General features: G+C 39.7%; 1 protein-coding gene and 1 long non-coding RNA gene across 2 annotated transcripts in view; one reads left to right on the forward strand and one right to left on the reverse strand.

Annotated features, from left to right (window-relative positions):
- Nucleotides 1-162: 162 nt before the first annotated feature.
- LOC145717346 (uncharacterized) lies at nt 163-4,291 on the reverse strand. Its single transcript, XR_014140495.1, has 2 exons — nt 3,880-4,291; nt 163-1,560 (listed from the first exon to the last, which is right to left on the reverse strand). It is a non-coding gene; the product is annotated as an uncharacterized LOC145717346 (long non-coding RNA).
- A 277-nt stretch (nt 4,292-4,568) lies between these two features.
- The window catches only part of FBXL20 (F-box and leucine rich repeat protein 20), a 95,242-nt gene continuing 75,963 nt past the window's right edge, over nt 4,569-23,847 (forward strand). Inside the window, exon 1 of the mRNA XM_081805073.1 lies at nt 4,569-4,697. Within this exon, the coding sequence (XP_081661199.1) occupies nt 4,650-4,697 (48 nt within the window). The 5' untranslated portion in view covers nt 4,569-4,649. The remainder of the gene's footprint in view (nt 4,698-23,847) is intronic.

Here is a 23,847-nt window from a genome sequence, read left to right on the forward strand (position 1 = left end):
ATACATTCCTTGATGCATTTGCATGAAGGTTGTTCACTTTGTTTGGATAGTTGCCCATTTGAGGCATGGACAAATGAAGGACTTTGGTCATTTTGGACACTTAAGTAATGTTTGGTGTCTGTTTCTTAGGAGTGATTGGGGGAGGGAAGATAATTTTAGCTATTTATTTGTAATATTTTAACCCTTTATCTGTTTGTCTTTACACAGTGTTTCTAATTCTATAAGGTTCAGGGTTCAAAGTGATGGGAGGTGGAAGAGCAAGGCTTATTTGGTGGTAGGGAGCCTGTAGCTTGTGCTGGTACTGTAGCATTAAGCCCAAGCAGATTAGTCAGAGTCCACCTTTGGAGTTAAGTAGAAAAACCAAAATGGTATTTTTGTTTTAGGAGGTTTATCATAGGGTTCAGACATCATAGGAATATTAGGAGTTACCTCCCTATGGAGGTACTGATTTATAGTCTCTTTGTCCTTTAATAAAGGCTGGGCTGGCTTTTTGGGATGTAAACATGTTTTCAGATGCAGTAAGTTTTAATGTACAGCCTCCCTGACCCAGTGGCATGAAAACCATTACAGAATTAATAGTTCTCCTATTTCCACAATGTGCCAAAAGTCCACATCCCAGCATTTTGTTTGTAGGAGAACTGATGCCATTCCTGAGAGCTGGGCTCCTTGTTTCTCTGCATCACATGGAGAAGGAGTCCAGACTTCAGTCGCTCCACTGTATGCTCCCTTAGATAAAACAGTAAAAAATTTGCAGCCATAGTTCACTTAAAACAATTTCAAGCTCACTTGAAGTAATGGGGGCCTGGAATGCTAGGTGGGCATGAAGATAAACCCTTGCTACTATGTAGCAACCCAGTTGGACCTTTTTGGAGGAATAGGTCTGAGTCTGGATTCTGGGGGACATCAATAAGAAGCCCTTCTCATGAATATAGAAATCCAGGAGACCATTTGAGTGCAACACAAGTTCTCAGTATTTGGAGGGTCCTCTCAAAATTCTGCGGCCTTACTTTGATTTTGACACCTGCACTGTGCCATTCCTGATGATTCCATTCAGGATCTGTATCAGCAGGACGGGGCACAGTCCCCAGCACAACTCTTCTGGATTAAAAAAAAAAAAAAAGCCAGGTGATTCATTTGTGTGTGTGTGTGATAAATGGAAGTGACTTCATCAGATATTGAAGAAGATTTCTATATTCAGCTCTTTCTGCAGGTTGGAGTTAGCATAGAGTTGGAAAATCAGCTTTGGCGTTCTTTCCTGACTGTCTCTGATTTCCTCTAGTGTTCTCCCTTTTCTGGTCATCAGCTCTCAACAACTCTGCCACTTTTGTGTCCCAAGGTAATAAGAAGTAGGAAACGAAACATTGCAAAGTGGAGCAAGAAAAGTTATCGGTTACCGTATCAGAGTCAAATGTCTTGGGTGACACTAAGGAGGACATGGGCAAGGTGATACCAGAGTGCTTTATCTTGTGATGCTGATACAGTAGCAGCCTCTCAGACATATAACCAGGTTGGATTTCTCACAAGTTTCTCACCTAGTTTTGAATCCTATCCCATTGGTTTCTGCAGAGAAAAAAAAAATGTTACGTGGTTTTTAAGTTTGTTCTGGGTGGGGAACATCTTATGGGGAATGTACTACATATCAGGGGCTCAGCTTCCCCAAGCAGAGCCAACAGATTCCAAAATGAGTAAACTGGGAAGCTTTTTCTCTCTTTCTGTCTTCATCCCAGATCAAAGAATCCCGAGTTAGGATCTGGATGAAGGATAAGCCCCTGAATTGTCGATGGGCACACCCCACACACTGACCCAGCATCTGAACTTGCTTAACAGGGAGCCGGGGCTAACCTGCTTCACCCTGCCTGAGAACCAGGGAGCACTGCATTTCTCCACAGGGTGGAGGAGAAGAGGCAGAATAAACCAAGCCTGGGACACCTCCCTCCTGTCTAGGTGTACTCATTCTTCTGTTTCAAAAGACTGCAAGGACATGAAGTCAACTTCTACCTGTCTTCTGCTGCTGGTGTCTTATGTATTCTTAGTTTGACCTGATTCCTCTTCTGTCTTTTGGCTTCATGTTAGGGGTTCTTGGTCAAAACCTGCTCTGATGTACATGAAGATTTCGGGTTCAAAATCCATGTGTTTTAAAACAGGTATTTTATAAACGGGGGAGAAATGAAGCAGGATATAATTGCCAAAACTGGCCTTCAGGTTAGTGACTCTCGGAAAGATTTTCCTTAAGGCCTAGGTCTGAAAATGTAGTGCAACAATAGCATGAATTCTCAGAAGCAACCCTTTCAAGGGAGCCAGTGAGTCATACAGTATCCAGTCAAGTCACTTAAAGCAGATGACAGTATAGGAAGCTTTCACAATCCCTGGGCAATCTCATTTTCTCCCCCCCTCCCTTTTTTCCCTTTTCAATCCCTCTACCCCCTTATTTCTACCCATGAGTTAGTTTTCTGAGGGGTAGGAAGTACCTAACATCTCGGAAGCTAGGTTGGGAAACATGCTCAGCTGTAAAAGCTGAGCTTTATTAATTTTGTGTTTTAGAAATGTACATCAGGAGCAGTTGGGGAGGGTCTTTTCTAAAAAAATCTTTCAAATTTGATTTTCTGTGCGTATGGCCGTTCTGTAAATACTTTGGGGTTTTTCATTTTTTTGAAAGTAGACAAAATCTGGGATTTTTCCCCCCGAAACATTACAAAAGAACCTGTTTATTTACATGCAAATAAATTTCTTTGATAAAAAGTATTATGCCTTTGTGTAGTAAATTTTTAACCTTTGAGTAATTTTCACTTATTCAGCTTTTTTAAAAAAAGATTTTCTTTTTAGAGAGGGGGTGGGGGGAGGGGCAGAGAGAGAGGGACAAGCAGACTCCCTGCTGAGCGGGACCTGCAGGGGTGGCTCAACCCTGAGATCATGACCTGGGCCAATCAAGAATCAGCAAAATTAAGAGTCAGCAGTGCAACCAACTGGGCCACCCAGAGAACCCCTATTCAGCTTTTTAAAAGTCCACCAATCAGAAAAAATCAGGAAATAAAAGTCTTCCCTGAGTATTACTCAAAATAGGTTAACCGTAAAGGATAACTGAAACCTGGTAAAAGACCTGTGAAAGTTTGCTTCATTTGATTTATCTGCTTGAGCCAGTTTTACTATCTTTTGCAGGTCTTAGTCACCAAATTCATCAATAGTTGGGAGAAAACTGCTCTTAGATCAGATACGACTAAAAAGCTGTGTTTATATGGCTGAAGTGAAATAACATTAGAAGTAGCAGACAGAATATAACATCTAGACCTGGGTTTGTGGGTCTGAGAATGAGTTTCTGAAGCTAGGTTCCTTGCTTAAGAAGCCCTTTCTAGGACAAACACGAGAAAGTTTAAGAAAAAAAAGTGCTTGAAGAGTTGGTAATAAAGCTTCCAGCTTAAATATGCCTATTTTATTTTTATAATTTTTACTGTTTTGTTTTGTTTTTTTTAAAGAGCAGGGGTTGGGCTGGCGGGAGGGGAGGGCCAGAGGGAGAGACTCTCAAGCAGGCTCCACGCCCAGCTGGGAGCCCAAGCACGGGCTGGATCTCACACCTTGAGATCATGACCTGAGGGGAAAGAGTTGGATGCTTAACCGAATGAGACACCCAGGCACCCCAGAATATGCCTATTAAAAAAAAAAATCTCCAGCACAAGTTGCTCTTAAGTAAGCTCCTCTCTCTTTTATAAATGTTTTAAGTAATCTCTACACCCAACGGGGCTTGAACCTACAACCCCGATATCAAGAGTGGTAGGCTCCACCAACTCAGCCAGCCAGGTACCCCAGTAATCTCTCTTAAATCAGATTCGTAACAAGCCAGTCACTAAAACTAATTAAAGGAGGTATGAAGACAAACATACTTACTTTGGAATACGATTAGGGGCAGTGATCCTGCCAGGACTGCTGGAATTTATGATACAGTTTCTAATATTTCATCTTGGGTACACGATTCTGTAGTTTGTCGCTCTAAAAGAGGGTAAACTTATTCCTTAGTCCATGGAAATTCGATAATAAATTTCAAGACCTTGAGGGCTGGTGTTGCTAAAGTATAATAATATAATGACACAAACTAGCTTCTATGGAAGGAGCCAAGGAGTCAGATGTATGTAATTTCCACTGAGCCAGCGCCCCCGCCTACTAGTTAAGACACGCTTGTTTCTCCCGCCAAAGTGGCGTCAGGATCAGGTTTTCACCAAGCAAAGCCCTGATTGGAGGACGGGCAGGCACTAGAGCCCATTGGGCGCCAGCAGCAGTCTGGTGGCGGAGGGGCGGGGGAAGCCAAAGGCACTTCAGCCTCGCACGGCCCCCCCCCCAACCACCAAAGCGCGCCCCTCCCCCAGCTAAAAGGAATGGTCGCCCAGCTCCGGCGCTGCACCCCCTGACCCCAAGGCGCGAGGTGCGGCCTTGCTGCATATTCCTGGAGCAGAGGGTAGCGCAATTACCCCCTCCTCCCGTCCTCCTGATCCATGCACGGGGAGACCCACGCCCTGCCGCGGCCCCCCAGGCCTCCCTGCAACACCCGGTAATGCAATCCACGGGGGCGGGGGAGGCGGCGGCGGCGGCAGCGACAGCAACGACGGCGGCGGCGGCAGCAGCACTGCCTCAATCTAGAGACAACCAGAAAGAGGAGGAAAATGGCTCCGAGCAGGGACCGCCTGCTGCACTTTGGGTTCAAGGCGACAGTGAGTGATAGGGAAAGGAGTTGGGTGGCCGGGAAGGACATGTGTGGCTGCACAGGCTACCGGGGAAGAAGCGACAAGACTAGGGGGCTGGGAGGGCTTGACAGGAAGCTCAAGTGCTTGCTGGGTGGGTGCGTGCCGTTTGCCGGCGAAGGGGATTAGATGGGCTCCGGTACTGGGTGCAGTTGTCCTGCTTTCCTCACTCGCTAGTCCGCGAGCACGCGCGCACTCACACCCTCCCCACAGCCCCTCCCATACACAAATACACACAGACAGATAGGCACTTCCCTGCCTCTCCTCGCGGTGGGCTTGCGTGCCTCGGAGGCAAGAGCGGGCTCGCGCCGCCGCCGCCGCGCTCCGGCTGCTCCCGGGCGGACCGTCGCGGGCTGCGCCCGGGAGTGGGGGAGGGGTGGTCCCGCGCCGCCGCCGCAGCCGCCGCCGCCGCGCGCTCCTCCTCCTCCTCCCCTCCCCACGCCGTTCCGAGGCCCGGGCGGCTCTGCCCAATGAGGAGCGGCGTTGCTGGCAGGTGGGGAGTGTTTTTGTTTTGGGTTGAAGTTGAGGCTGAGGGGAGAGAAGAGCTAGCGACGAGCAGTCGTCGCTGCCGCCGGCTCTGCGGGAGGTGGAGGAGGCCCCGCCGGAGCCGAGAGGTTTCCCCTCCCCGCTGACGGCCCCTGCCCGCCGCTCCTCTACCTCCTCCCGGTCCCGGAACTCCGGGGCCTGCCCCGGGCCCCCAGTTTTTGCACTCCGCACGCTGCAGCGCCCGGCCCCGGCCGCACCCGCCGGCCCCATGAGGAGGGACGTGAACGGAGTGACCAAGAGCAGGTTTGAGGTGTGAGCCTGGGGGAGCTGGGGCGGCGTGAGCAAGGCGATTCCCGCTCTTATGCCCCGAAAATTTCGCTCGGCACGGAGCCTCCTCCCTTGCCTGGCGCCGTCACCCACCGACCGCTGGGGCTGCCAGACTTCTTTCCCCTTTCTCGCGACCTGAAAGCCCGGTGCAGCCCAGCTTCCCTAGTCCTCAGGGCTGGTCGCCTCCAGCCTGTTCCACCAGCGGGCCCGGGCAAGGGATTACTCTGGCGCCCTAATTCCCCCCTCCCCCCAGTATCACTCAGCTTTCCATTCTTTACACAATCCTTGGCTTCTCTCCCTCCACCCGGCAGAAAAAGCATCACAGCTCCGATCAACCGGAGCTGGCTTCTTTTCTTTCTGCCACCTTCTTCGTGAAGCGAGAGGGACATTATGGGCCAGGGGGCCATTTCTCTATGTTTGAGAGACCTTGATTAAACTAGGGAAGTGGAGGTGGTAGACTGGGACGATAGAGACGACCACGAGTTTTCGGTGCTGTTTGGTGTGGGTATTGTTCTGATACTTCCTCTTCTTTCCCGTTTAGTCTGTACTTTTGTAGTTCATTGTTTCTGGGAACTCTTAGATGTGTACGGTCGAGACTTCAGAAAATCCACTCTTTAACAACTTTTTCTCCTCTGGCGAAAAAGGTTTATAGCTAATGGAATTGAGGAATGGATGAGGAAACAGGAAAACACCTGAAAGCGTCTTCAGTGAGTAGTCACCGTGTTAAGGAAGTGATTCCTTTGGGAAGTGAAGTATTCTAACTACGGATGAATTGCAGTAGTGTGGTAATATACCCCAAGGTTTACTGAGGGGGTAAGACAGTGAGACAAAAGTTTCAGGAAACTTGTCCACTAGGTGCCCAGGGTGAAATTGTTACCTAAGGGTCTTTCTTCAGTTTAGTCTATTTCTTGGTTTCTTTTTATGCTATGGGGAAAATACTTTAATTTATCCACAAAGATCTAGGTAGCAAGTGTTGGGGAGAAGTTTAAATTCAGAGCTCTACGGTATTACTGTTGGAGGTGAGGAATGGAGAAAATCGAGAAATTGATCTCTTCAGAGTTTTCATATTTAACTTAATCATAGGAAGAAAATATAGTAGATATGATTGGGTGTTTAACAGAACTTTAGGTTGCCTTAAAGTAGAGAGATCCAATAAGCTTAATTTAGAATGGTTTCATATTTAGTACTACTGTACTGTAAAGTCCAGACCGTCATTAAAATTAGTGGACTTTTAGCAGTTAACAGGAATCTTGAAAGAGAAACCCAAATACTTAAGATCTGAGTAGGGGATAGCCTTTTGCCGTTGAAGTCTGCTCTTTATCATTTTGCTATTTTCTTGTAGATTGAGATACTGTTGGAAGGAGTTCTTTCGTAGTATGTGTTTTAAAATTGCATTGCTACATCCTGTTTTTGTAATTATCTTATATTTTAATTTGTAGTTTACCTGTAGTAGTGTATCATAATAAAGTTTATTGCCTTGTCAAGTATATTTATTTACCTTGAACTAAACCAGTTGAAGCTTTCTAAAGGTGTCTGATAAGATAAAGAATAAGAGGGGATTAAAAAACCCTCCTTCTACAGTATTCATGATTAGCTTTTGGTTTATAAATATTTTAGTCTTTTATGATAAGAAGGGGGTTCCATGCCAGAATGCAAATGGGAAAGTATGGAAATGATATATGTTAATGAGTTTAATTATCTGAGTATTTCTTAAAGTCATTTACCTCTTTTTTTTTTTTTCCATTTACCTCTTTACTGACCTAATTTACAAGTAGTAAAACAATAAACTGTTAGGTCTCTTATGAAGTAGTAAACTTACTGCTAATTCATTGAAAACATTTTAAATATTTAGTTTCAATGGATAAAACATGTAGACAAAATAAAGCAGTCTTTTCATGTCAAAAATATTTACATCAAGTTATTTTTTTAATTCTCAGAATTACAGAATGGTTTTAAAGGACTGATAATTTTATGATTGTAAGTAGATAGCAAATCCCTGAGAATTTTTGTGAGGGGAGGAAATTTTTGTAGCAAATAATAAGTCATGTCAAATTATGGTTAATACAGAAAGTGAAATAATTGTTTTCTTTTTCTTGGTCACATTTTTTTTCTGGGTGGAAGGTAACTAAAGTTTATTTTTTTATAGTTCATTCATTATAAGGAATATTATGTGCATTATGCTTTTGGATGTTGTAACTTCAGGCCACATACTTTAAATCTCATGCTCAGATCTGGAACTGTAGAAAAAAATTTAAAGTTAAAATAAAGGGAGTAGAGTACTTGTTAGCCAGATATGTAGCATCCTGTAGAATAGCCAAAGTAGATGATAGTTGGGTAAAAGAGTTAAAGAGATACAGAGATGGTGAAAATATTGTTCTTTGCTGTATCACTTTGACATTAACTTTCCACAAAAATAACCCTTATAAGCTAATATAATGAGTGCTGATTAATGTGTCTCTCAGTTGAAATTCTTCATCTAAGTACTTTTTATTACATTACTTACAGTATACATTGTTTTGTGGCAAATTTTGATAATTTCCTTGCAGACTTAATAATTGTTACTGAATCCTGCATGCCAGGCACTGAGCTAGATGTTTTACCTCAGTTACTTCTAATTCTCACAATTCTGTTTTACAGTTGAGGAAAGCTAAGGCTTAAGAAGTGCTCAAGTTGCACAGCTAGTAAGTGGGGGAGCCAAGATTCCAACCTGCTTTTTTTTTTTTTTTTTAACTTCACTCTGTCATTCTGCTCTGTTTTTAGCATAACATAGCATAAAAGCCCATAAAATGTGTGGGCAAGAACTTTCCTAAATTTCTTCATCCAGTATATTTTATTTTGTCTTTGCTATCAAGAATGAAGTTGTTCTTCATTTGAAGTACTATAATAGTGTGTTACCTTTTTAAAAAATTTTTAGAGGGGGTAGGGGCAGAGGGAGAGAGAGAAAATCTTAAGCAGGAGCAGGCTCCATGCCCAGTGTGGAGCTTCACTCAGGGCCCAATCTCACAACCCTGAGATCATGATCTGAGCTAGAATGAGGAGTTGGATGCTTAATCAACTGAGCCACCCAGGTGCCTCTATGTGTGTTATCTTAACACTCGGTGAGATTAGTGACAGACATGTATAAATAATCTAAGGTAGCCCTTGAATCTTTAGATTTTTTTTCAGTAAAGCCTCTCCATTTCATCATTCCCTTAGTAGCTCCATCATAAGATGATACTGGGGGGAAATTTCTATCTTATTTGGGTTCATTAAAAAGTCTAGCATTATCTATTGTGAAAACATTAACAGACATCACAGATAACTATTTACAGTTTAATCAGGACCTGGGAATGTTAAGATTCACATAGGAAATGATAAGTTCCAATTTGGATACTTTGAATCCCTGTTCATTATTTTCTCATTACATCTCACTGCTGCTTTGATAAATGTATAATATTACAGCCTGTAAGATTAAATTGTAATACTTATTTGCCTGCTTCATTTATTAAGTCAGTTTGTCCAAAATAAGAAAAATCATAAAATGTGGTATGGCAGAAAGAATATACTGCATTGGGAGTTGAAAGAACTGGATGTTAGTTAATCTTGATTTTTGCCACCAATTAACTATAACTTTGGTCATTTCTTTTTATTTCTCCAGGTTGGTCATTTCCCTCCTTTGCAAAACAAAGAAATTAGCATCAGTTGTTTCGGTTCCTTTTGTTCCAAAATCCTCTGAATCTGTCATTTTTTTTTTTGAATCTGTCATTTTTAAAATAAAAGCAGAGGACCACATTTCCTTGGCTGTTTCTTCTAAAACAGCAACTCCAATATTGTTAAAGTTTGTAGGCAGAGTTGCACAGTACTGCTAAGGCTGCAGTAATTACCTTTTTTCTCCTGTAAGGTTTTATCTTCTACATTCTGCATAGTAAATGACCATCTTTCCTAATTGGTACTCGTGGAAAATGTTATACATTTTTCCAGTGGGTGACAGCCATTTGTTTCATTCTATTTGAAAAGCCTTGCAATGGGAAAGAGAACTAGTAAAAGTAAGGGATTTTGTATTTAACACTTTAGAGATTAGTTTGAAAGCAGTTATCTAGTATTATACAAGGTCCAAATTAGAGGTTTAGGCTTTTTGGGCCCATTCAGACAATCTGTGTGTTTTTTAAATAGTGTTATTGATGTTTATTGTATAATTATGGGTCCTTTTTACCCTTTTTTAAAAAAGATTTTATTTATTTGAGAGAGAGAGGGAAGAAGCAGGGGGAGCAGCAGAGGGAGAGGGAGAAGCAGGCTCCCTGCTGAGCAAGGAGCCCGATGTGGGGCTCGATCCCAAGCCCCTGGGATCATGACCTTAGCCTAAGACAGTCCCTTAACTGACTGAGCCATCCAGGTGTCCCTCCCTTTTACCTTTTGAAACATGGTATGTTGTATCATGTACTTACTGTAGTAACTCATTATTTAAAAATCAACATATGTTTCCTTCTGCAGTCTACATAAGATAAATCATTACATATTGAAAGTTGTTTTCCATTGTTAAAATTTTTTAATTTGGCAAAAACTTTACGAAGTGTGTTCTTGATATTTAAGTCATGCATTCTTATTTCTTAGCTGTAATCTGTTTCTGCATCGAAGATTTTTATTCATTGAATCAGTATTAGAAGTGTTTAGAAGTATTTATACTTTTAAATTTTTATATTCTTATGTTTTAGGTCATTTGTCAGTTTTAGCTGTTAGTGTTGATATCACTTTTTTTTTTTTTAAGATTTTATTTATTTATTTGAGACAGAGAGAATGAGAGAGAGAGAGCACATGAGAGGGGGGAGGGTCAGAGGCAGAAGCAGGCTCCCTGCCGAGCAGGGAGCCCGATGCGGGAGATGCGGGACTCGATCCAGAGACTCCAGGATCATGACCTGAGCCGAAGGCAGTCGCTTAACCAACTGAGCCACCCAGGCGCCCGATATCACTTTTTAATCTTAATTTCTAAAATCCTTCTATTTTGGGGACACCGAGGTGGCTCAGTTGGTTAAGCATCTGCCTTTGGCTCGGGTCATGATCCCAGGGTCCTGGGATCGAGTCCCACATGGGCTCCTTGCTCAGCAGGGAGTCTTCTCCCTTTGCCTGCCGGTTTCTCTGCTTATGCTCTCTTCCCCCCACACCCCAACAAATAAATAAAAATATTTAAAAAAAAATAAAATTCTTCTATTTTTATCTCCCAAGTGTCTCTTTTCAAATCTTGGTCATGTTTTTCTTGCAAATTATTAAGTACTTTTGTTACAGGCCAGGGATTCCATTCCCAGCCCTTAGATTACAGGTTCCCAACTGGTGGCAGATTGGGAACGGAATTAAAATTTTCAGTAATCTAACTAGTACTGTGGTTTTGGAAGGGTATTTTTAGATGTTCAAAATAAAATATTCCGTTACACCAGGAAAATCCAAGGGAGGGAGGAAGAAGAAAGAATGCCCTTAAACTGACCAAATTTAGCTGCTTGTGCGTAGTTGTCTTTATACTGTTTTCCTACTTGGTCTTCCAGACTTGATGGATTCTTAGATCAGACCCGTATCCGAAAATTGACTCAGGAAAATGAAGGCATACAACTTGGTCTTACAGTTTTATGTCTTAGTGCATTGGACCCATTTGATAAAAGATTTTAACTTAATAACAACTAAGAATAGGTGGTGGTATTGAACTGTGCAGTGGTATTTGTGCTTGATTCATCTTGCTTAATTATATAACTTTTAAAAATGAAGATATGTATTCAAATGTAAATAAATCCAAAACATATTTGCATTAGCTTTTGAAGACTTTCTGTTAAAAGAATGGTTTTGCTGGGTATTCATTTTCAGCACATATGAGTTAATAGCAGTAGGTTAAGTAACCTCTATTCCCTAATCATTTTTCCTCTAATTTGATTTTATGATATTCTCTTGGATGTAATAAGCCTCATATCTGATAGTTGTAATCAGGTGGAAATGTAATTTTTTGCTCAGTGTCTTAAGTTGCTATGAGGTTAAACCAATTAAATCATGGTAGACAAGAATTTAGTCAATTATGAAACATATATTGGCAATGTCTTCTTCCATTTTTGTCCTTGAATTTTGTCCCAGGAATTTTTTTTTTTTTTAAGATTTTATTTATTTATTTGACAGAGAGAGACACAGCGAGAGAGGGAACACAAGCAGGGGGAGTGGGAGAGGGAGAAGCAGGCTTCCCGTGGAGCAGGGAGCCCGATGTGGGGCTCGATCCCAGGACCCTGGGATCATGACCTGAGCCGAAGGCAGACGCTTAACGACTGAGCCACCCAGGTGCCCCTGTCCCAGGAATTTCTAGTAAAAACTAAAAAGGAAATAGAATACCATGAAAGCAAGTTGCAAATTGATCTTATGCATTACTTTGGTGCTAAGACAGAAATCATATCTAACAACATGGGGCTGAAGGTTAGCAATAAATCAAATGCTTGCCTGATTTTGTATAATCAGATATGCCAACTATTAGGGTATTTGTTGGTTAGTGTGACTTCCTTATCAAATAGAGGATGCAGGCAGATATAATTTTCATAATTGTTTAAAAGTAAAAAATGGAAAAGCATTTTCAGTTTTACTTATAATTTGCAATAATAAGAAGAAGCCCTAGGTATAGCTATTCTGGGTGCTTCGAGTTTGCTTTACTATCTGCAGAATGAGGTGATTTATGTGGCAGGGAAGACCGGCAAAAAGAAAATAGTAAAATATTTAGATTGGGGCAGGTTTTTAAATATAGAGTACCTATTCTTATGCATATGCAACCCTTGATTGACAGTTCAGGCCCAGGGAAGGTCATTCCCAATTCTTTGTATACTGAATTGCAGTTTACCAACAAAGAGCCAGTTTTGTTATGTTTTTTTGTTTTTCTCCTCTTTCAAGGTGGGTGGGGAGAAGAAAAATAAAGGATTTGCAGTTGCCTGCAAATTAACAATTTAATGTTAACTGTAAATGGTAGCTGCAAAGTTTTCGAGAGTTCTCTGTTAGAATATAATCCTTTTTTTGTCATGTTATTTTTGTTTGTTTTGTTTTTAAATCATTCTTTGTCATCTTATTTTTTGAACCAGATCATTTATATATTTTAATGTTCTTTTTTTTTTTTTTTTAAAGATTTTATTTATTCATGAGAGACCGAGAGAGACAGAGAGAGGGGCAGAGGGAGAAGCAGGCTCCCAAGGAGCAGGGAGCCTGATGCGGGACTCTATCCCAGGACTCTGGGATCATGACCTGAGCTGAAGGCAGACGCTTAACCATCTGAGCCACCCAGGCGCCCTATATTTTAATGTTCTAATTTTGAAATTAATTTGAGTAAAAAGAAGATGAAAGTGTTAAGTCTAAAGGATTTTACAAATGGAAATAATACTGTTCTGAACTATGAAATAAGTACTATATACATATATTTTATAAATGCATTATATGTATATATAATAATATGTATATAGCAATGTGTATGTGTGTACTGGTATCTATATATCTTTTCTGGACCTCCATTACTGCAATTGTAAGTTCCTTTCTAGCATAGAAATTCTGTGATTCTCTATAAATAAATCCCCCAACTTGCTGCAGATTAGAGATTATTCAGTTTATTGCCAGTGTTCTTATATTTCTTTGCTTACAACTGCTAATAAAGACAGAACAGTCTGTGTGATCTTAACCCATATTCTCCTTTGGATTCCTGCTTGTTTTTGCTCTGAATTATGATAGAAGTGGAGGTAGACACTTGAAGAAGGAAAAAACAAACTGGTGTATATCTGTCCAAATGAACACCTTTGCCAAAGGAGTGAAGAACGGATATAATGATTGTATGATATCCTGGAGTTTAGTGTGCTGTGACTCAGTTTCTTAGGGTATATGGAATTTATATATTTATATAGAGAGAATCTATTTAAGAGCATTAGCTTTGTCTGAGCTCTGAGTCAAACTCTGAAGTCTGAGTTTGAACCATGGCTTTGCCACCTACCATCTATGTGAGCTTGGGCAAGTTATTTAATCTCTCTGAGTCTCAGATTTTCAATATCTAAAATGGGTATAATGCCTACTTCACTGGATTGTGGGGATTTAATTCTATAATGTTTGCATAGCACTTAGCAAGTTGTCTACTGAACAATAAGGGCTCAGTAAATAATGCCTATTATTATATTACTCTGTGGAATCCACCACACAATAAGCACTCAGTAAATGATGACTCTCGTATTACTTTGTGGAGTAGAAGTGGGTTTTTTTTGTTTTTTTTTTTAAAGATTTTATTTATTTATTTGAGAGAGAGAGAATGAGAGACAGAGAGCAGGAGAGGGAGGAGGGTCAGAGGGAGAAGCAGACTCCCCGCCGAGCAGGGAGCCCAATGCGGGACTCAGTCCCGGGACTCCAGGATCATGACCTGAGCCGAAGGCAGTCGCCCAACCAACTGAGCCACCCAGGCACCCCAGTAGAAGTGTTTTTAATTAGACTTTTTGTAAATCATTATTTTAAATGTTTTAAAGGAATTTACTATTTAAAGGAAAAATTCTATTCCAGAGGAAAGAACGTAACTAATTATCTCGTTATTCATCTGATTCAGTTTTATATATTGGATTTATTAAACAGGAACACCTATGAATTTTAATCCGTGTAGTTGAAGAGTAGTAATTTAGCAGTGTTTTAGTCTGGAGTTTTATACTGCAACCGTTATTCTATTCATGGTTAGGCAAATGTGGGTAAATGCCTCCTAAGATGAGAATCTGGCACTAAATTGTAAGTTGACATTTAAAACACTAGATCAGTCAGCTTTTACCCAGAAACTGGTCATTCTTCCTTCCCTGATTTGTAGAAAATAAAGCTATGGCATGACTGAACTCAGACAAGTAGAGATGTATTCATTTTTGAAAAAGAACTCTGCATTGCTAATACCCTTTCCCCACACTCATCCTTACTAGTTTTTTGAAAATTGTTCACGTCCTTCATGTAAAGAAGCCCATGTTGAAAAAAAATCACATGCTAACTTATTTCTGCAACCCATTTGTGGAAAAGAAACCTGACCTGTTTTGGAATTCTCCTTCGATAAGTTAAAACATTTATTTAATACTATAACTTCCCTAACATATTCTCATGAATGTAACTTCAGGAAGATAAGGGACTTAATAGTATTCTTAGTCACAGCTGATGGGTACACAAAAGAAGTTTCCCAAACCTAGATCTCTACAACAACAAAAAATGCAGTTTCACCGAGGTCAAAAATTCCTTAAGAAAGAATAATTGTATTTAGAGTATATGCCTCAAAAGAAAGAATAATTGTATTTAGATTATATGCCTCAACTATGGATTATAGGTCCTAAGTGACATAAATTTAATCTGAACTCATCAGTCTCTGGGCCAGACAGAAAAGTTTGGCCAAATAATAGGAGTCAAGATCTCAAGAGACCTACTGTTGGCACTATTGTGAACTTAGACTGAGCCCTCGGAAAAACCACTTACCTCTCTTTGTCTTTAGAGCTCTAAAATAAGATTTCCAATGTGTATTTCCCTAACTTAATACAAATTAGATTAATGTTAAAGATGAAACCTTATATGATGTATGTCAGTTATAGCTCAGTTTTAAAGATAAACCTAAAACTCTTTCTAATAGTAATCCCTGAGTTAAGTGGACATTATTAAGGAGGAATAAGTGAAACTAAATTTCATTTATAGAAACTGAATGACATAGTAGAAATGAATAAGGAAGAACCTGAAAATCTATTAGAATCATCAGTGAAGTTTCTGCCCAATACTGACCCCTTAAAACCGTTGGATCTGGCATGCAAGTTTCAGAAGTTCCCTTAGAGACAATGATGTAAATTTCTGTTAAAGAAATACTGGGATAAGGAATACAAAGGTAGCTTGTATTTGCAACCTGAACTCCATGTAGAAATAGATTTAAAATACCATGAATTTGACATCTTACAATCAGTACGCCTTCTATCAGGTTTCTATCCTATCATAGATGTTTTCGTCCTAGAAACAAGATATAATATCTAATGTCCAGCACCTAAAATAGTTATTTTATAACTTGTATGTTTTACATGATCAGATACATTCAGTTTCACCAGTGAAACAACCAGAACGCACTATACAGCCTCTCAAGCTGCAGAAAACATCTGGGAGCTCAGGAAAGCTTATCTGACCTTGTCTAGGCTCAGAAAAATCTCAGTATAGAAAACCAAGGTACACTGCTGGTAGGAGTTGAGTACTATTCAAAAGTAACTACCATCTGTGTGTCAGATATTGGTAGGTGTTAAAGGTACAAAGCCGCTCTAAAACATTGTCTCTGCTTCAGGGAGTTTGTAGTCTAGTTAGTAAGAAAGATAATTAGTGGGTTCTGGTAAATGCAGTGTTAGAGGTATGGGAGAACCAATTTCATGAAAAGCATTCACAGTGCTTTTAAAAGAAAACAAAACCCATTGACCCTGCTTTTAAAAATATTAGCACTTTACTGTCACATGTGAACTCTTAAAAATGCAAGTATGAATTACTTATCCTTTTCTGTGACATTCTCTGCATTTTTACAGGAGAGGACCAAGGGAAAAGATAGGTTTTTCTTAGTAATTTCTTTGGGTTTACTGACCCATGTTTAGGGAAACAAAACAGTGGCACCAACTAATGTTAGAGCTAATCAGAGTAACTGCTCCTTGCTAAAGTCGGACATTCCTCTGAGATTTAAACAGAAATTGAACAAGGTTAGAAAAAGAGTAACAGGAAAGTAACTCTTTGAGCAGTAGTTCCAGGAATTCATTATAAATTTTGTAGTTATACACTGGTGCTCCATTTGTTTTTCAGGCAATAAATAATAAATCTTGTTAAGGAATTTATGAATGACTGCATAATGCTGACCCTCATATATATAGGGCATCCTGCTCACCGCCCCCCCTTCAGTAGGAGAGATATTTGAATTTCTCAAGTAACTAACATAGCGTTTTACATATTAAAGAACATGTTCCTATTTATGATTTCATTTGAACTTAAAAAAAATCTTGTGTGTTAGATGGAGGATATTTCTCTGCTATTTTATAGATAAGAAAGCAGATGCTCTGAAAGGCTGTTATTTTCCCAACATTAAATAGCTAAGTATAAAAGCCAGAACTTTAATCCAGTTGACTTGAAGTCTGTTACACTTGTCTCTAGTGTATGCTAAGAATGAGTTGTTTTGGACAATTTATTCCTCATTCCTCTTTTGATCCATAACAGGCATTTATAAGATGTTGGTTAGCACTGATTTAACACTTGAGTTTGTGGCCATAGAATTGAGCAAAGTTAGGGGCACCTGGGTGGGCTCGGGTCATGATCCCAGGGTCCTGCTCCCTGCTCAGCGGGAAGCCTGCTTCTCCCTCTCTCACTCCCTTTGCTTGTGTTCCTTCTCTCGCTGTGTCTCTCTCTGTCAAATAAATAAATAAAATCTTAAAAAAAAAAAAAAAGAATTGAGCAAAGTTAATTGTGGGGGGGGATTGCAGAGTATGGGAATAGAACCTGTACTTTGGCTTATTAGCCGTACTTACTAGCCAACTTAAATAACTCTTTTAAACAGCCATGAACAAATACTCTGTGTAAAGAATACCAAGGTACCTGTGTAAATTATAGTTGGACCAAAAGCTGTTAGTATATAATCCATATGGTCTAGTAAAACTAATCTGATTACCTTCTTTACTATAATTCTTCATGAAGACTAGGAGTGAGATATTAAAACAGTTTAATAAGTATTTGTAGAACCTTTGAATATAAGTTTATGAAGCTTCATATTAAGCCTTTTTGCAAGGTTTGTTCTTCAGTTTGACTTACAAACTCCGGGCAGCATTTTACTCAATTTCACGTAGTGTATTGTTAAAGATGAAAAGTAGCGGGCGCCTGGGTGGCTTAGTTGGTTAAGTGACTGCCTTTGGCTCAGGTCATGATCCTGGAGTCCCTGGATCGAGTCCCGCATCGGGCTCCCTGCTCGGCGGGGAGCCTGCTTCTCCCTCTGACCCTCCCCCCTCTCATGTGCTCTCTGTCTCTCTCATTCTCTGTCTCAAATAAATAAATAAAATCTTTAAAAAAAAAAACAAACAAAAAAAAGATGAAAAGTAGCAATATGCTACTGTTGAGTTAAAATAATAATTTTGGATATAGTATTTTATGAACAAACAAACATTTCTAGATAAAAGATTAGGTAGGTTTAGTATAATCAAAATGTTTTTAATATAAAGTACAAAGAAACATCATTTTCTAAGGTGTTTACATTATTTCTCACTTTTTTTTTTAAGATTTTATTTGTTTATTTACTTGAGAGAGAGCTCAAACATGGGGAAGGCAGAGGGAGAGGGAGAAGTGGACTCCCCACGGAGCAGGGAGCCTGACGTGGGGCTCAATCCCAGAACCCTGAGATCATGAGTGAGCCGAAGGCAGATGCTTAACGGACTGAGCCACCCAGGCACGCCTTTTGTTATGCTTTTATATAGCATTAGTTTTCTCAGTGTTTACATAATTAGTCTCATACTGTGTCTGTCATTCTGTAATTTTAACTACAGTATGTCCTATTAGATCTGTAGATGTATTTCTTTTAACAGCTACATAGTATTCTATGAATATTCTAGTTTATAAAGCTAGCTGCTAATGGACCTTTAGGTTTTCTCCTTGGCATTGTAAACAAAAAATGCAACAAATGTTCTAGTACCCATACATGCCTTCTGGTGTGTATGTGCAAGTGTTCCTTTATGGCAAATACCAAGGAGAGGGATTTTGGGGTCATAGGGAATCTGTTTTTTAGGTTTATTAAATATTGTCAGATTGCCTTCCAAATTTATGTTTTGGCCCATAGTATATGAGTGAACTTGTTTCTTCATATCTTCACTAACACATGATGATGTTTCCCAACTTTAAAATTTTTTGTTGACAGAGGAAAAATTATATTTTATTGCTTTATTTTGTATTTTCTCATTACTACTGAAGTTGAGTGTCTTCCTGTTTTGTCTTTATGTTTTATATTGAACACTTTTCATTTCTTCCATAGATTGCCTATTTTATCCTTTGTCAAGTGTTAAAAATTGGGTTGTGTCTTTTTTTTTTTTTAATCCCCCTAGGCATTCCTGATATTGAATACTAGCACTTTGTCTACTTAAATATTTGCAAAGATTTTCATTGAGTGGGATTGTCTCTTTGCTTATATTTGCTTTTTGTGTTTATATAAAAAAGGTGTCCCTTATCCCAAGATTATAAATATTCTTCCATATTTTGTCACATTAAAAATTTTTTTAATCTAAGTTTTTAATCTACCTGAAGTTTATTTTGTAAGATAGGGTTCTTTTTTTTTTTTTTTTTAAGATTTTATTTATTTGACAGAGACACAGCAAGAGAGGGAACACAAGCAGGAGTGGGAGAGGGAGAAACAGGCTTCCCGCCAAGCAGAGAGCCCGATGTAGGGCTCGATCCCAGGACCCTGGGACCATGACCTGAGCTGAAGGCAGACGCTTAACGACCGAGCCACCCAGGCGCCCCTGTAAGATAGGGTTCTAAATTAACTTTTCCCCCATATGGATACCCAGTTGTCCTAACATGGTTTAGTTCATCTTCTCCCCACTGGTTTTGAAATGCCATTTGTAACATAAAACTAATTAAATGAATTCAGAGGTCTGTTTTTGAACTGGGTTCTGTTTCTTCCGTCTATTTTTTATTGCCAGTACCACAATTCTGATTAATTGGCCTTATACATTAATTTGGGGCAATTCATAACTTCATAATATTTTCTTTCCCATTCATGAACATTATACATATTTAGCTTTTTTCAGCACATTTGTATAGAGTTCTTCCTTTAAGATTTTACACAGTTTTTGTTAGTTTGATTTCTTCATACTTTATAGTTTTTAATATTATTATAAATGGACTTTTTTCTTTTATATTTTCTTATCACTAATTCAGCAAATGTTTGTTAAGTACTTTCTACGTGCATGAGATTGCTGTTGATGCTGAGAGTATAAAAGTGGACAAAATACAAGAATTGCCCTATGGGAGTTTAAAATCTAGTGAAGGAGGGGCGCCTGGGTGGCTCAGTTGGTTAAGCATCTGCCTTCAGCTCAGGTCATGATCCTGGGGTCCTGGGATCGAGCCCCACATTGGGCTCCCTGCTCAGCGGAGAGCCTGCTTCTCTCTCTCTCCCTCTGCTGCTCCCTCTGCTTGTTCTCTCTGTCAAATGAATAAATAAAATCTTCAAAAAAAAAAATCTAGTGAAGGGAATTTGACATAAAACTGATAAAAAAAAAGTAATTACATAATATGTCTGATGCTGATAAGTACTGTGGACAAAAATGAAGGACAAAAAAAAAGAGGAAGGGAGTTGGGCATGGTTCATAATTACATAGAATGGTTAAGGAAGACCTCGCTGCTAAAGTTAACATCTGAGAAGACTTAAAAAAATCATGGAGCAGCAGCACCTGATGCTCCATTGGTGGAGCATGCGACCCTTGACCTCGGGTTTGTGAATTCGAGCCCCATGTTGGGTGTAGAGATTACCTAAAGAAAAAATATTAAAAAAAAAGAAAAGAAATGACGGAGCAAGGAAAGACCATTACAGGGAAAGGAATGCAAAAAATGAAGGTGGGAGTGAGCTTGATGTGTTCATGGAATGGCCACCAGGTAGGTCACTGTGGCCAGATGATGGTGAAGTTGGGTTGCTGTGGGAGGGAGGGAGGTCAGAGAGTTAGGACTGAGAATGAAGAGGGGGTTGATGGAGAGCAGGGCAGATCATGAATGGTCTCACTGGCCATTTTAAGCCCTGAATTTTATTCTGACAAGGGAAGCCAGAGGGATTTTTGGTCAGAAGAGGAACGTGCTATATTTCCAGTTTTGAAAGGATCATTCTTGCTTTGTGGAGAAGTAGTATATAACTGGTGTTTAAGGTTCTTGCGGTAATTCAGAAAAGTAATAGTTGTATCTTGTATGAAGTTGATTGTGGTGGAGGTTTAAGAATTAATTGGATTCTGGATATATTCTGAAAGCAGAGTTCATAGGATTTACTATCATTAGAAAGCTATAAAGTTTGTTGATTTTTTGTGTGCTCGTTTTTGTATCCAGTTAGGATGCTCTCAGCTACAAGTAGTAGAAAACTTGTTTAGTAGCTTAAACAATAAGGTGATTGTTATCTCACATTATAAGGAATCCAAAGCAGAGCTTTTGAATCATGCTTTAGAGAGGGGGTTTTCCAAGTTCACCTTGCTTAACAATCACCTGGAAAACTGGCAAATCACCTGGCCCATAAAATTGCATTTCTAGGAAATATAAAGGTGATGCCCAAGTGAGTACCACACTTTGGATAATACTGACTTGGAACACAATAATTAGAACCATAGTTTAGTGTTCAGTGTTTGAGCAAAACTGTGGAACCAGACTACCTGGGTTCATATCTCAGCTCCACTGTTCGCTGTCTGTATTTTAAAAGTTCAGGTATATTGATCTTAAGGGGCTGTTTTCATGGTCATTTCTAATTTTAATTTATTATGTATAATATATGTATATTGGTTATGATAATAGGTGTTTGAAATTTCTTTGTGGTCAGGAGCATCATCAATTTTTGTAAATATTCTGTGTTGGAAGAAAGAATTTTCTGTTTATTGAGTGCTTGGGTTTGATGTGGAAAAAAGATCACAGACACAAAATTTTAAAATGAGACTGTCTTTTTAAAGAACTGAATTGCAGAAAGGAAGAAGTGCTTACCAACCAGAGGCTGGAGACCAGAATACACCATCTTCTTAACATTTCTCAAAATTGCGTCTATTTATATCTGAATATGAAGTCATGATGGATCAACAGAAGAGGACGGTCTGAGGACCCTTAAGTAGAGGAAGCAAAAGACTTTTAGGTGGAGGAGGAAAAGCGTACTGATTCCCCTCCTAAGGAAGGGGAAAGTGGACCTTTCTAACTTAGAAAAAATTTAGAAAAATCTATTTAAACTTGGAAAACTTCAAGAGGCTGATGATAGTTTTGAAAGGGATCATAGCGTTTTTCCAATAAAACACTTTATTTTATTATCTATTATTTTCTTAAGATCTTATTTTCTAGGGGCGCCTGGGTGGCTCAGTCGTTAAGTGTCTGCCTTCCGCTCAGGTCACGATCCCAGGGTTCTGGGATCGAGCCCCGCATTGGGCTTCCTGCCCACCGGAAAGCCTGCTCTCCCTCTCCCACTCCCCCTGCTTGTGTTCCCTCTCTCACTGTCAAATAAATAAATAAAATCTTAAAAAAAAAAAAAAAAATCTTATTTTCTAATTGCTGACATGCAGCACACTGTCTAATTATGGCAAAGCTGATTTTTTCATAAGTTCGTATTTTGGCTGAGATCAGTATTTAAAATTGTGTGACTTGGAATACATCTAATCTCTGCACCTCAGTTTTCTTACTTATGAAATGGAGCTGGCCATAGAATCCTTCTTTCCAGAGTTGTTGTAAGAGTTATATGATGTAATACATAAAAAGTGCTTATAAGGGTACCGGTTGCATAATGTACATCAGTGAGTTTAAGTTGTTATTTGACCTAGTTCATTAAACATCTCTTCCATCAAGCTTGTTAGATGTGTTATTCAGATCCTATAGGTCTCTATTAACTTTTTGCCTATTTTGTCTGTTGGTTTCTTTAAGAATATTAAAATTCTCCAGCTATGTTGAAATTTATTTCTTCTTCTTTTTTTAAAGATGTATTTATTTGAGAGAGAACATGCGAGCGAGTGGGGGGAGGGGCAGAGGGAGAGGGAGGAGAGAGACAAGCAGACTCTGGGGAGTGCTGAGCCCTGAGCACAACTCGGGGCTTGATCCCAGGACCCTGAGATCATGACCTGAGCCGAAACCAAGCCTTGGCCGCTTAACCAACTGCACCACCCAGACACCCCTGTTTATTCCTTCTTGTAGTGCAGTTCTTGCTTCATACATTTTGAAGCTCTGTTGTCAGATATATAAACTTCAAAGAATGTTAAATTTTCTTTTTTATTGTTTCTATAAGGAGAACCTCTTTTTGACTCTTAATGATTCTGTCCTTGAATTAAAATTTTTTTTTTAAGATTTTATGTATTTGTAAGAGAGAGACAGCGAGAGAGGGAACACAAGCAGGGGGAGTGGGAGAGAGAGAAGCAGGCTTCCCGCCGAGCAGGGAGCCCGATGTGGTGCTCGATCCCAGGACCCTGGGATCGTGACCTGAGCCGAAGGCAGATGCTTAACGACTGAGCGATCCAGGCACCCCGAATTAAATTTTATCTAATAATATTGACATAAAGTTTTATTCTTGAGTATGGGGCTTACTTCTTTGGGCTCTCACATTCTAGATTTTGGATTGATAGTTCTTTGTACTATTTTTTCCTAATCCCTGCTTTAAAAAAGTCTACTATTACTATTGTCATTTTTAATACTTCACCCAACTTTTTAGTGGTCCTTGGTAGGAGGGTTCATGAGAATAATCTAGTCCATCACTACTGTAAGCAGAGGCAGAAGTACCTGATACACTTTTCTTCTTTGAAAGTAGATTCTTTTTAAAAGGTCTTTTACTGTGGACTTATGGGTGGCGAACTCAGTTATTATATATGTGGGGACATCTTTTCTCCTCATTGCTGGGGCCCCCTTAGGTTAGCTGGGTATAGAGCTCTCAGTTGCATTTATTTTCCCTTAGCACCCTAAAAATATTCCTCTGTTAACTTTTTTTTTAAAGATTTTATTTATTTATTTGAGAATGAGAGAGAAAGCATGAACAGGGTGGAGGAGGAGTGGGAGAAACAGATTCCCCACTGAGCAGGGAACCCCACAAGGGGCTTGATCCCAGGACCCTGAGATCATGACCTGAGTGGAAGGCAGATGCTTAACCGACTGAGCCACCCAGTCACCCCTCCTCTGTTATATTTTGAACTCTGTTTTTTTCTTTTGAGCCCTACTGTAACTCAGAAGTCTACTGCGAATTTATTTTTCTTTCTTCTTCAAAGAGCTCTTTTAGTACACATTTTAATTTTTTAATTGAGATATTCACATTACGAAAAAGTTTACCCTTTTCTAGTATACAATGTAGTGGCTTTTGGTGTATTCACAGATATGTGGAAACCATAACTACACTTAATTCTGGAACATTTTCTGTTTATTTTATTTTTATTTTAAGTAAATTGGTCATGGAGCCCAGTGCGGGGTTTGAACTCACAACCCTGAGGTTAAGACCTGAGCTGAGATCAGGAGTCAGCCACGTCACTGACTGAGCCACCCAGGCACCCCATTTTCTATGCTTTAGAAACGTGTACCCTTTGTCTATTCTCCCTACCCCCCCAACTCCTTTGTTCTAAGCAACCACTAATCTATTTTCTGTCTCTGT

The sequence above is a fragment of the Leptonychotes weddellii genome, chromosome 15, assembly GCF_054177405.1.
Source record: "Leptonychotes weddellii isolate Sample4059 chromosome 15, ASM5417740v2, whole genome shotgun sequence".
Classification (NCBI taxonomy): domain Eukaryota; kingdom Metazoa; phylum Chordata; class Mammalia; order Carnivora; family Phocidae; genus Leptonychotes; species Leptonychotes weddellii.